Consider the following 14,126-nt stretch of genomic DNA (forward strand, 5'->3'; position numbering starts at 1 on the left):
TTTATAAGGTGAAACACTCACATTGCTTCTAATAACCAGAGGTCATATAATTTAGAATGCCTGGGCTTTAGGTCACAACAGGGCTCAGGAGTCTTTCAACCAAAAATATTTATGAGATTTGGCAACGCTGACATGTGCCTTAATTTGTAATTTAAAATGTAATAGATCTGCTTTAAGCCCCTATTCACATTATAAATCGCACGTCTATGCGGTTTTACATGCAATTCAGTGCGGTGCAATTTTAGCCCATTCATTTTGCTCAAATCGCACTGCATCACTGCCATAACTTTATGACCACCCATCTAACATTGAGTAGGTCCCCTATTTGCCGCCAATACAACCCTGGCTCATCAAGGCATGGGACACCACTAGACGCCTAGAGATATGCTGTGGTATTTGGCGCCAAGCTGTCAATAGCGGATTCTTTAAGTCCTGGAAGTTGTGAGGTAGGGCCTCCATGGATTGGACTTGATTTTCCACCACATCCCACAGATGCTTGATTGAACTGAGAGCTGGAGAATTTGGATGTGAAGGCAACACCTCAAACTCGTTGTGTTCCTCAAACCATCTGTGAACTATTTTTACAGTGTGGCATGGCACATTATCCTGCTAAAAGAGGCCACTAGCAGTGGGGAATACCGTTTCCATGAAGGGCGTACTTGGTCAGCAATAATGTTTAGACAGGTAACATCCACATGAATGGCAGTACCCATAGTTCCCTTGAAAAACATTACCCAAGCATCACACTGCCACCTCCAGGCCACCTTTTATTGCTCCATGATGCAGTTCTGATGCTCAGGTGCCCATTTTAGGTGCTTCTGGGCACAGGTCAGCATGAGCACCCTGACCAGTCTGCTGCTACACAGCCCCGTACCCAGCAAACTGTGATGCACATTTTTGTTTTCTGCTTTCAACACTTGGACATGTTATTTGCTGCCTAATATACATGGACTTTCAGATGCCATTTCAACAAAATAATCACCGTTATTCACTTAACCTGTCAGTTGTCCTAAAATTATACTGCTGAGTGGTGTATATTTCTTAAAGAACAAAAAAATTCAAATAAAAAATAAAAAGCGAACTTGGTCACAGATAAAAGAAGAGAGGCCAATTTTATTCAAAACACTGTGTACATCAGTCTTACAGTAGGCTATGTAAGAGAAAGCACACTGCTGAAGTTAGCAAAGGAATATTTAGATGTTCTGATACATTTATTAATAGAATCCGCTGTCTTGAGCTGCCCAATTAGGAGCCTAAAAAAGAAGAAAATAAAAAAAAAATTAAAAGTTTGTTCTACACAATATTTGCATCCTAAAAAGTATGAATGACTACCACAGACACATCCCAAACTATGTTTGGAGCAGTCCACATTCCATCTACATTAATTAGATGAGGAAGTCTATACCAAGTCATACATACTGCAATACTATACAGTACACAGTCACTGTCATGGGGCATCATTGACAAGTAACCCTGAAAGCCTTTATTAAATTAGTGGCCATATTAACGTGGACCAATACACATGTCAAATGCGACATCTGCTGAAGCACCTCTCATTTAGTCATCAGTCTTTTTTGAAGTGACGTGTCCGTTTGCTTCTTTCGAGGGTGCCATGGATCCAAAGCTACAAATAAAAGGATTTGTACAACCAAGATTCTAAGCTGGTACTTTGGATCCCAACTTGCTATGCGATTAATTGTTTTTAATTCCTGGAGTTGGGCTTTAAGAGTCAGTGACTAGAAAAATAAAGCCAGGAAACTAGCCTACATAATACTCTTATGAAAAATGGTGGCTATTTTGCAAATGTCCATTCAGAGTCTGTTATCCAGTGCATGTGATAATCAGATTGGTGGATGTAGATCAAATGCTATAAGGATTATGATGGCTGCCAGTGCGGACTTTGCGTCCTGAAATTGTTAGTTGCCTGGCTGTTAGGCTTACCATTTAAATTCAATATTTTAAATTTATTTGTAACAAGCAGGCAGATCAGAACTTTGCTCCAACTGTCCTGGCTCCATATAATTGTATGGGATCAGTGACTTTGTATTAAGCTGGCCATAAATTGATTGAACTTCAAACAAAAATGCTTAAGAAAAAAAGTCTTAAGAAAATTCTTAGAACAATTTGAATGCCCTCAAAAGATTTTCTTTTGCTTTTAACATTTGATTTAGGAATGAATGGACTTTACCAAATGAAAACCACATACACTGTTAAAAGTTTGTGCAATTTTTTTCCCCTCCTCCTCCTTTGAATTCTCTCCTCACTGCGGTAGAAAACGAATGTCCATTTTACCCCACTAGTGATTAGGAAAACAAACTTCTAGAACATTCTTTCCCTAAGAATTTTTGTTTGAAATTCTACTCATCAATGGCCAGCTTTATAGTCAGAGAGGACAGAACATGCAGCTTGAATTTTTAAGAGGTCTGCAAAGGCTGCCCTGCATCTCTGTAATGACTGGTTTACTTTAAGAACAATAAAACGAGGAATAGAACAGTACGGCCACTTTAAGAAACAACTGTTAAGACAACAAAAGTCTATCTTCCCTGTGTGAAGGTAAGGTTATGCACACAGTGACATGAATAAACCAGTCTCATCACCTCAGCCCTGGTGTTCTGGGTCATCTTCTTCTCAATGTTCATCGCCAACATCTGACTGCGGAAAGCAAGACTCTTCGTCTTTTCTATGACTTGTTGATAAGGTGATACGGCATTATTTCCCATTACAACATGACCCTACGAAAGGAAGAGAAACGTTATGTACTGTCTTTGCAGTATTTATGATGGGTTTATAGAAAGAACAGGCTGTTCAAACCAATTATAAATCAGAAGGCAGCCACAAGGACAACCTGTGCAAGTAAGAGACAATAGACATAGAAAACTGTAAATCTCAACCAAACTGACTGATAAATGCTACAACACTTAGAATAAGAGAATACATAAATGACTAATTTCATCAGTCACTGCAAGGACTTTGTGCTGCAGGTAATTTCTAGATTAGCCTCTCTCAAAATTTTTACCCCAGAGTAACCCTTAAAATAATATTCGGATCTCATGGAGCCCCTGGTAAAATTTAGTCCATCAGAGATCATTGGAAAAATGGCCCTTACATTGGTCGTGGTAGGTCTGAAGAATGCTACTCTTAGAAGGGTGGCCAGAATGAAACCATTGCAGTCATGCTATGGCTCTGCCAAGTGGGTTTGGACCTGGAACTATGCAAGAACCAGTAGGTGGAAGGACAGTTAGCCAAAGCTCAGGGAACCCCTAGCCAACCCTGGAGGAACCCTAGGATTCTACAGAACTCTGGTTGAAAATGGCTGTTCTAGATACACCAAGAATTGCCATGACTAACAAGGAACTAAAAATACAGGTGGCAATTAATGAGGTTGTCCATATAGGTCTCAGTGACCACCAGAATGATCAGAGAGTTTTTTCCAACTACAGCAATTTTCTATAAACTTTTGTCCTTTTCTTAACGCATTTGTACACCTATGCATTCCTAAATGCACAATACTCCTCCTAACCAATGTATCATTGTTGCCCCCATAGATACAGCAGACTGGGCCACTTGGAACAAAAAGCGCGTTATTCACGGGATTTCCAAGCAAACAAAAAAAAAAAAAAAAAAACACATAATTCAACCACCACATCTAAAGAACAGGTTAGCTGCATTTTGCTTTTGGGTTTAGACATGCTTAAATCCCAATGCCCCCCCTTTTCTCCAAGCCCATGTCACTTTCATCTAAAATTAACTGGCAATGTTACAGGCTAAGTTCGCCTTTTTGAGAAAAAACATTTATTATTTCCCCCAGAAGCCTGCAAAGCATTGCACCCACCAACAGTGGATCGCACGTGCAATGTCAGGCTCCTGAAGACATCCTCCAGCTTTCTGCTCACATCTTATAGGCATTCACTTAGAAGCTTGGAAAAAGTGTCAATGGACTACAAGGGCACTGATCAGCACACTCAGTTCATTGAAAACTATGGACTAGGTGATTAGGAACATGTTACACCCTAAATATGGATGTAATATAACATGTTCCTACAGGAGAACTTATCCTTTAAAACTAGTAACCACTGCCTATTCTTAGCAGCACTCCGGTTTACCAACCATGTAGGCTGCACATTTGTCGCCTTTTGACTACAGGCCTACAAGTAGATGGTTTCTCCATTAATGTCTATAGAGGAAGGCTTTGCAGCCCGCCAGCTCATAAGATGACAGGGGCGACAACTAAAACAAGATGCTGGTCCACGACAACTGCTGGTCTTTAGTTTGTGGTAAAGCTAGCATGGGGAGGGAGTGTGGGGGCTCTGTAAAAAATAAATTGGTTCAAGGTATTTTTATCCTTTGAAAAATATCTTCAGCAAAGTAAACTAGGTTGAGGACAACATTTAGGACATCTGTCACTTATTGAGTTCTCAAGAGACACAAGAAGAATCCAGATGCGTTCCTGCGCCTCAATGTCCACCAGTAACAACAATTACATTTTTGTGGGGATGAACAGTGGCAATCAATCACTGGACTGCTAACGAAAACATGAATGTTACTTTAGGTTAGAACTTCAGTTAACCCTCACTTAATTTTCTAAAGGCCAGCAATGCAAAATTTCAAAAGATTTAGAACATTTTTTCCGATTGGCGAACCTACATTGATGATCTAAGGTCTGCTGGCAAGGTGCAGTGGGCTCAGTTAGGAATATTAAAAGGAATACTACAACTATAGAAATCTAACAGAATTATTAGATGCAGAAGATTCTGGCAGTTAAAGGGAACATGTACACCTTAAATGTGAGTGTAACAGGTTTAAAATGTGAACCTACCCTTTGAACATCTGACAAACCAGAAAAAAAAAAAAAGAAATCTTACCAACTTGGAGTCTATCTTCGCATCTAGTCTGGCATTGCGAATTAAATTGACTATCCACCTTTCAGCTTCTTCAGGGCTCATATTCAATTTATCAGCCAACATGCTGTGGAAAGAACATAAGTAAATTATCAACCAATAAGGAGGCGCTCATCAATTCATGCAATATACCAAACTACTACTTCACCACACATACTCCACTGCTTACTTCCTGCTCTACAGGAGCCTGGCAACTGACTGTGAAGCATCGATTTTGGTTGCAATGCTCTTCAGGCTCCAATGCGTAGGTGTAATAAATCCCACTTTTTTTATATTATTATTATTTTGGGTGCACACATTATATTTTTGCAAATGGTTGACTGCGCCTTTAATGCCATCCAGAATCTTTGCTAGCAACACATTGGTTAAAGAATAACACCAGCCAGCTAAATATATTTGATTTAAAATGGTAATGCAGAGGATCTTGTGGTCCCATAATACCTACCAATTAATACATTAAGTCCCAGTTCACACTGGATCGCACCACATTCCTGTTCAAATCACATGCAATTCTGCAGCGGTGCGATTTGAGCCATTCTGTAAGGCTCGCACCGCATCCACAAAAAAAAAAAAAAAAATTGTGCAGGGCACTTTTTTGCCACACCAGAATTGGATGTGTGAACACCCATGCAATCAGATTCTGCAAATTGCACTGTGTTTTGCCAACTGATTTTGGGGTGTCGTTAACACACACTGCAGCGGTTTGCATGAACAGGGAGAGCGTTTTTCACGCAGTGAGGAAACCGCACAGAATTTGCTGCATCAGTGTGAACTGGGCCTAATGTGTAACAAAGCTCAATGTAGGCATAAGTCTGCAGACTCTGCCCCTAGCTCCTTCCAATGTCTTCTAATCACTGGTAAATCTCTCTACTCAGGTGATCCCGATCCCAAAGCCTCCACTTTTTATCACCCCACCAAGGTACCCCCTGCTTCCCCCCTCTGATTAGAGGGCAGGATATTTTCCCCAGCAGCATTGCGATGGCTCAATATAAGACTTTACATTTCAACTGTGTGAAATCATTTCATGACTTTTGAAGGAGATTGCTTTATTTGCCTGGAGTTATAAACCCGTCAGGATCCAGCAGACCTCTGACTGTTTACTGTGGCAGATATTCTATTAAAGGCAGTAGTTCAGCTTCTGTTCTTAGCTTTTGCCCAGACCTGCAAGGCCAGAAAGATAATTGGTCTGGAGAAGTGTTTCTAATTAACTCAATTAGTAACATGGTAGCACGCAGCTGGCTATGCACTTTGATGTGCTTTGTCACAACACTTGTTCACAAAACATCACAAGGCACCCAGTGTATAAATTTTGCTCTTAAACCAGCACACATCCCACGCAAGAGGCCACATTTCCATACTGTTACCACAAGTCATCCTGACCGGCATACAACGCACACTATACGGCCAACTAATGTGGTTTTCCTGACAGCTAATCCCTTTTGCCCAATTCCCAGCCTTACACAATGTTTGATTAAGGACTGAATCTTAATATGCAAATGAGCAATAATCAAGTCATCCACTATGCCTTTCTTAATGCTTTATAGCTTCCTGCTTAAAATTGACCTCCTCGCTGCCTAAAACAAACAGTGAGTAAGTTGCAGACTGTTCCGCTGTCACGCTAGACATGTGAGTACATAAAACTTTAAAGTGGCGAACACAACTATGACTCACTTATAAGGTTTACAGCCTCTATCGGGTTTCCTAGATGGATTGTTTGTCTGCATGAAAGTGATACCATGACAGAAAGAACTGAAAAGGCTGCGTAATGTTAAGTCTGACAACAGCTAAAGGACCTGGAAGTTATCTGAAGATTTTCATTTACTTACAAAACAAAAAACTTTCTACCTTAAAGAGACCAGGTCACTAATTAAAATAAAAATATAGACTTGCAAGGTCTTAAACTTTGCATGTCATAGCCCTTTCTTTTTCTGGGAGTTTCTACCATCTGTGCTGGCCCAGCTCCTCCACCTATATATATAAAATTTCATGTAGCAGTCAGGGGAAGAGTGTTACTTAAAGCGTTTGTGACCCCAGCATTTCAAATTCCTGATATGTGCCTGTTGTACCATGTACTTGTATGAAAAACTCTCCTGTTCTTTTTGTATTGCTTCCTTTGTCCCTGGTGTTTATGCCAGTCCCTCTGCTTTATTAAAACACTGACCGCACTAAGCAGGAGAACACACCATGGTCAGTTCTCTAGCTGTGCTGGGAAACTCCGCCTGCTCTCCTCAGAATAAGCGCAGTGTGCTGCGGTTTCTCCTCCCCCCAACTCTTATGCAGCTAAGAACAGAGGGAACAGAGGGAATGTGATCACTTACAGTGAGGGAAAAAAGTATTTGATCCCCTGCTGATTTTGTATGTTTGCACACTGACAAAGAAATTATCAGTCGATATTTTAATGGTTGGTTTATTTTAACAGTGAGAGACAGAACAAAAAAAAAAAAAAAAAAACACATTTCAAAAAAGTTATAAAATGGATTTGGATTTTAATGAGTGGATTTTAATGAGTGAAATAAGTATTTGGACCCTTCGCAAAACGTGACTTAGTACTTGGTGGAGAAACCCTTTTTTGGCAATCACAGAGATCAGATGTTTCTTGTAGTTGACCTTCAGGTTTGCACATATCTCAGGAGGGATTTTGTCTTACTCCTCTTTGCAGATCCCATCCAAGTCATTAAGGTTTTCAGGCCGACGTTTTGGCAACTTGAACCTTCAGCTCCCTCTACATATTTTCTATGGGATTAAGGTCTGGAGACTGGCTAGGCCACTCCAGGACCTTAATGTGCTTCTTCTTGAGTCACTCCTTTCTTGCCTTGGCCGTGTGTTTTGGGTCATTGTCACGCTGGAATACCCATCCATGACCCATTTTCAATCCCCTGGCTCGCCTAAGTTTTGATGGTACACGACCATCATCTCTTTATGCTTTGGGGGTTTTTTCTGTAAGGGGACAGAAACTTAACTGCATCAATGTATCCACCTCCACGTTTGACAGTAGGAATGGAGTTCTTTGGGTCATAGGCAGCATTCCTCCTCCAAACACGGCAAGTTGAGTTGATGCCAAAGAGCTTGGTTTTGGTCTCATCCGACCACAGCACTTTTACCCAGTTGTCCTCGGAATCATTCAGATGTTCATTAGCAAAATTTCAGGACCGGCCTGTACATGTGCTTTCTTGAGCAGAGGGACCTTGCGGGGGCTGCAGGATTTTAGTCCTTCACGGTGTAGCGTGTTACCAATTGTTTTCTTGGTGACTATGATTCCAGCTGCCTTGAGATCATTGACACGTTTCTCCTATGTAGTTCTGGGCTGATTCCTCACCATTCTCATGATCATTGAAACTCCACAAGGTTAGATCTTGCATGGAGCCCCAGACCGAGGGAGATTGACAGTTATTTTGTTTCTTCCATCCACCAACTGTTGTCACTCTCTTACCAAGCTGCTTGGTGATGGTCTTGTAGCCCATTCCAGCCTTGTGTAGGTCTAAAAATCTTGTCCCTGACATCCTTGGACAGCTCTTTGGTCTTGGCCATGGTGCAGAGATTGGAATCTGATTGATTGCTTCTGTGGACAGGTGCTTTTCATACAGGTAAAAAGCCGAGATTAGGAGCACTCCCTTTACTGCCGGTTCACGCAGGGGCAACACGACTTGCAGGTCGACTCACCGAGGCGACCTGCACACGACTTCAGCGGCGACTTGCAAAATGACTTCTTTACAGAAGTCAATGCAAGTCGCCTGAAGTCGCCCCAAAAATACTACAGGAACCTTTTTCTAAGTCGGAGCAACTTGCGTCGCTCCTATTAGAACGGTTAGTACAGAACGGGATACGACTTGTCAGGCGGCTAAGTCGCCCCTGTGTGAACCGGGGCTTAAGAGAGTGCTCCTGATCTCAGCTCGTTGCCTGTATAGAAGACACCTGGGAGCCAGAAATCTTGCCAATTAATAGGGGTACAAATACTTATTTCACTCATTAAAATGCAAATCAATTTTATAAAACTTTTATGGAATGCGTTTTTCTGGATATTTTTGTTATTCTGTTTCTCACTGTTAAAATAAACCTACCATTAAAATTATAGCCTGATCATTTCCTGGTCAGTGGGCAAACATACAAAATCAGCAGGGATCAAACACTTTTTTTCCCCTCACTGCATAAAAAGGGGCGAAGGGTATGTATAATGTTTTTTTTTTTTTTTTTTTTTTTTTTTTTTTTTTTTTACACAAACGTTTTGCCTTTTGTTTCAATTTTAACAGCTACCCACCCGCCGTACGCCAAATGACGTCCTTGGCTTTGAGCGGGGATATCTGAATGATGCCTGCAGCTACAGGCATCATTCAGATATCGTCTTTTAGAGCCGGCAAATCTGTGCTGGGAAGCGGTGATTTTTTTTTTTTTTTTTTTTAATTTCAGGCTTCCCAGCCTAGAGGTGAGATGTGCGGTCTTATTGACCCCACATCTCACTGTAAAGAGCACCTGTCATGCCATATTCATATTACAAGGGATGTTTACATTCCTTGTTATAGAAGGAAAAAGTGATTAAAAAAAAATCTTTTGAGAAAAAAAAAAAAAAAAAAAAAAAGTGTCAAGCTAAAATAAAGTAAAATTAACAATAACATTTTTTTTTTTTTTTTTAAAGCGCCTGTCCCCGTGAGCTCGAACACAGAAGCGAACGCATGCGTAAGTCCCACCCACATATGAAAACGGTGTTCAAAGCACACATGTGAGGTATCGCAGCGAACGTTAGAGCGAGAGCAATAATTTTGGTCCTAGACCTCCTCTGTAACTCAAAACATGTAACCAGTAAAAAATGTTAAAGCGTCGCCTAAGGGGATTTTTAAGTAGCGAAGTTTGGCGCCATTCCACGAGCGTGTGCAATTTTGAAGCATGACATGTTAGGTATCTATTTACTCGGCATAACTTCTTCTTTCACATTATGCAAAAACATTGGGCTAACTTTATGGTTTTGTTTTTTTTTTTTTTAAAAGCACAAAACTTTTTTTTCCAAAAAAAACGTGTTTGAAAAATTGCTGCGCAAATACCGTGCGAGATAAAAAGTTGCAATGACCGCTATTGTATTCTCTAGGGTCTTTGCTAAAAAAGCATATATAATGTTTGGGGTTCTATGTAATTTTCTAGCAAAAAAATTATGATATTTACATGTAGGAGAATAATGTCAGAATTGGCCTGGTAGGCAAGTTGTTAAACTGAAAAGGTGATCGTTTACAATCACTTTAAGAGGTTGCTCTGAATCTGCTGGGGCTGCTGACAATACCATCTTGGATGTATTTTTTTTAAAAACTGTCATTTATGGTTTCAGTTCCGGCACCAAAATTTCCATACGTCACACAGAGTGATTCATCACATAATCCTTTGTACTCTGAAGTATTTCCTTTGATTGCCAAAGTTGGATGGAGCAACAGTGGTGTGAAGGAAAGGTAAGTATATGTTGCAGGAATGGGGGGATTAAAGCAAACCCAAATGCACTAAAAATGGGAAAACAACGTTCACAGCAAATTATGTTACTGTATTCTGAGACTGCAGAATCTCTACTGTTGAAGGCTTTTGTAGGTCACTGCAATTCTCTATCTTCTCCGTTTCACATGGGACTGTGAGCCGTCTAGAGGGAGTAGAAAGACCCATAGGGATTGGTTTACTAAAACTGGAGTGCGCAAAATCTGGTGCAGCTCTGCATGGTAGCCCACTGCTTCTAGCCTGTTCAATTAAGCTTTGACACAAAAAAAGCCTGGGAGCGGATTGGTTTCAATGCAGAGCTGCACCAGATTTTGCACTCTAGTTTTAGTAAATCAACCCCATAGATTGCACTGTGAAGAGGATCAGTACACCACAATCAATGCAAAATGGCCATCAGATCCTGTGTACTTAGAGTGTACAAGAAAAAGTCCTGAAGAGAGGCACATTAAGAATTGTTTCAGAAATTAAAGATTATACAAATTTGTCATTCCAAAACAAAGTTTATATGCAATTTGAATACATTTTTATTCACCTGTGTTGACAAACTAACCAACAAGCTCCTTAAGTCAATAACTGGCATGCAGAAGCATCCACATTCATACATATAATGGCAAACTTCCCAGAGGAGCAGTGTTTCCAGCCTTCATTAAAATATGTATCCCTTGATAAAGCCAGTAAACACCATCTTATAACAAAGTATCCCTTGATACATAGAAAAGTATTCGTATGACCCTAAAACGGTGTATAAATCATTTAACCACTTCAATACCGGGCACTTTCACCCCGTTCCTACCCAGGCAAAATTTTCAGCTTTCAGTGCTGTCGCATTTTGAATGACAATTGCACGGCCATACAACAGTGTAGCCACAAAAAGAGCTTTCTTTTGGTGGCATTTAATCACCACAGGGTTTTTTATTTTTTGCTAAATAAAAAAAAAAAGACCGAAAACGTTGAGAAAAAAAAAAAAGTTTCTTTGTTTCCGTTTTTGTAAAGTAAGTTTTTGGCCACACAGATGAGGAACCACCGACAGGCATCCCTGGGGGGCATGGGTAAGCATCCCTGGTGGGTGTGCACTGATAATCAAATGCGCCGATTATCAGCGCAGACCCCGCCATATCAGGAGAGCCGTTGATCGGCTCTCCTCGCGCCTTGTCAGCGCAAATAGAGGAAAAGCCAATAAACGGCACTTCCTGGTTACGATGTGATTGGACACAGCTGAACACATGGTAAAAAGAGTCTACGTCATAGGCTCTTAACCAAGATCGGAGATGCAGTGTGTCAAAGCGGCACACCGCACTACCAATTGGCACGCGCAAGCGGCTTGTCCTGCTGGACGTCATAGGACACTCAGTCAGGATGACACAACTACCCTGCTCCCGTTATTTTCAATACGGCGGGCAGGGAGTGCTTAAGCCCCCCCCCCCCCCCAAGTTTTTTTTTATCATTAGCTAAAACTAGAAACCAATAGTAGACGTACATAGCCAGCTTTAGGTGTTCCCCTCTTTCTGCAGGGAGAAGAGAGGGATCACTGCATTTGTTAATTCTAAGGGAAAGTGTTGTTACCCTTCTGGATGGGCTAAGTGTATGAATCACATGGTGGCTGGATACAAATCAGACAGGTCACATACGCATATTTCAACTGTTTAGCAGTTTCCTTGGAGTTCAGTAGTAAAAGGAAAAGGAGCACATCCTAAGAATCAACAGGCTTAGCACAAAAAAAAAAACAACGTTAACTTGCTGTCTGAAACCTGTACAATGTAGGGTGAAAACCAGCATGGAAGAAAATCGATCACACAAGTCGTGATATATCTATTTGACTCATCACAGAAGAGTAAATCTAATGCGATTTTACAAGCTTTTCTGCACTGCAATCTCTCAGAAGACTTCAAATGATGTAACCAGTAAGGTTTTAATAAAAGTATGTGTCACTTAAACAAGTGGAATAATCAGATTTGATTTGTGTTGCACGATCGTACATTCTGATGGCTTATTTCTGTCTCTTCCAGTAACACCTATAAAATGAGAACCATCGCTGGGATACTCAGTTATGTGGGGAAGTCATCAGGAGACCCGACAAGCCACCGCATTAATACGAGAGGGGGCAGCTCACGGTTAGGCTCACATTAATCTAAAATGGATTACAGGCTTCATCGTTGTATTGCTCTTGTAATGGACTGTGTGTGAAATGTGTCTTGACTCTATACTGAAGCTGCATCTTCCCTGGAACCACTTAGCCATGCCAACAAGTATGGGGAGGCACCAATGGACTAAATTAAAAAGAAAACCTCAAAAGTTATTACAACTGCTGCCTCACAAATGTTATAGAAGAAAAAAACGTCACATTACTGCATGTAAAAGGTTATTCTAACCAAAACTAAATTTTTTGCTTAAAAAGGCACATTTTGCAGCCCGAGCAACCCATTGGCCATCTACATATCCCTCATGGACTGCTGTGGCATGATAACCCTACTTCTGACCTCCACAAATGTGGAACTCCAGATGGGGCAGAGAAGTGCTGCATTTTCTATAATGTAAATAAAAATTCAGCAGGGATAGTGACTTATAGATACCAAGAGCTTGTACTGAACTGTGGAGCTTAGTGCAGGGGATCAATGTTACTCGCTGGACAATCTAACATATGTGTACAACTTAAATCATCATTGGCCACAGCCAAAGAAAGGACACACTGGGGAAGTTGAAGTGGCAACAACAGAGCACAGACACGTCAGTGTTGGAGAGGATAACTGAGAAGTAGGTGTCCACTTGTCAAAGTATGCCTTACATACTTGCACATTAGGGGACATTTTCCTGCAGCCCCCATCAGCTTATTTCCTTTATAAACAAAGTATTGATAAGATAGTAGAGAGAAGACCTGGGAGCAGTGGGTGGGAGGCCTGCAGAGGGAAGCCTGTCCTGCCACATCAAGGGTTATATGTGGCCATTTTTACAGAGCGTCAAGTGCAGGCAGGTGATGGGTCAGTCATACTTTTACATTAAAGCAGAATTAAACTCTCAAACTAAATGTTATGGCTATTAAAGTCCAAGTACAGCATTTTCAGTGACATCTTTAGTTGTTTTTGCAGTGTTACTCTTAAAAGAATAAGTTCACCTTTTGACAAAAAATAACAAATGCATTATTTGCAGGTAAAAAATGTGCATTTACTATTTTTTGTTGCAGGAGCCTGTAAAGCATTGGACCAGCAATCAGATCGCTGATGCCACGCAGATCTCCTGCAGACCTGTCAGTGTATCTTGCTTGCTCGTACCTCATACAAGTAAGCCGATAAGACTGACAGGAAGGATCAATGAACTAACACGGCGCTGTTGAGAACTACAAGCCGACAGCCGCTAACGCTGTTGGGACTTGTAGTTTTCAATTCACGGAACACTGGGCCAGCATGGATGGGTTTTTCTTAAATTGTGACAGCTAGCAGGGGGAGAAAATCCCCTGCTAACTGTTAAAGCAGGGAAGTGGGGGGGGCAGTCCTTTCATAACAGGGTATAACCTAGGTGTAATATGTTATGAAAGGTGAACTTATCATTTAAAGTAGAATTCCAGCCTAATCCTTAATTTCCCCTCCCCTTCTAACACCTTTGATGACTAATCTGTGTAGAAAAGATACATATACGTGCCTATTTCCTGTCCACTCCAGTCAGGTCATGTGATCCCCTGTGCCAGCCAGCTGCAGGGAAGAGAGCTCTCTACATAGGCTGGTAAAGCCTGGAGCAGTGATGTCACACACAGGCTCCTGTGTCCCAGCT

The 14,126-nt window shown here is 41.1% G+C and overlaps 1 protein-coding gene across 1 annotated transcript in view; it reads right to left on the minus strand.

Annotated features, from left to right (window-relative positions):
* Positions 1 to 1,093: 1,093 nt before the first annotated feature.
* EIF3E (eukaryotic translation initiation factor 3 subunit E) overlaps positions 1,094 to 14,126 on the minus strand; it is a 73,545-nt gene continuing 60,512 nt past the window's right edge. Inside the window, exons 11-13 of the mRNA XM_073632152.1 lie at positions 4,863 to 4,965; positions 2,598 to 2,732; positions 1,094 to 1,253 (exon numbers count right to left, since the gene is read on the minus strand). Coding sequence (XP_073488253.1) covers positions 1,215 to 1,253; positions 2,598 to 2,732; positions 4,863 to 4,965 — 277 coding nt within the window. The 3' untranslated portion in view covers positions 1,094 to 1,214. The remainder of the gene's footprint in view (positions 1,254 to 2,597; positions 2,733 to 4,862; positions 4,966 to 14,126) is intronic.

This window comes from Aquarana catesbeiana, linkage group LG05 (genome assembly GCF_042186555.1).
Source record: "Aquarana catesbeiana isolate 2022-GZ linkage group LG05, ASM4218655v1, whole genome shotgun sequence".
Taxonomy (NCBI): Eukaryota; Metazoa; Chordata; class Amphibia; order Anura; family Ranidae; genus Aquarana; species Aquarana catesbeiana.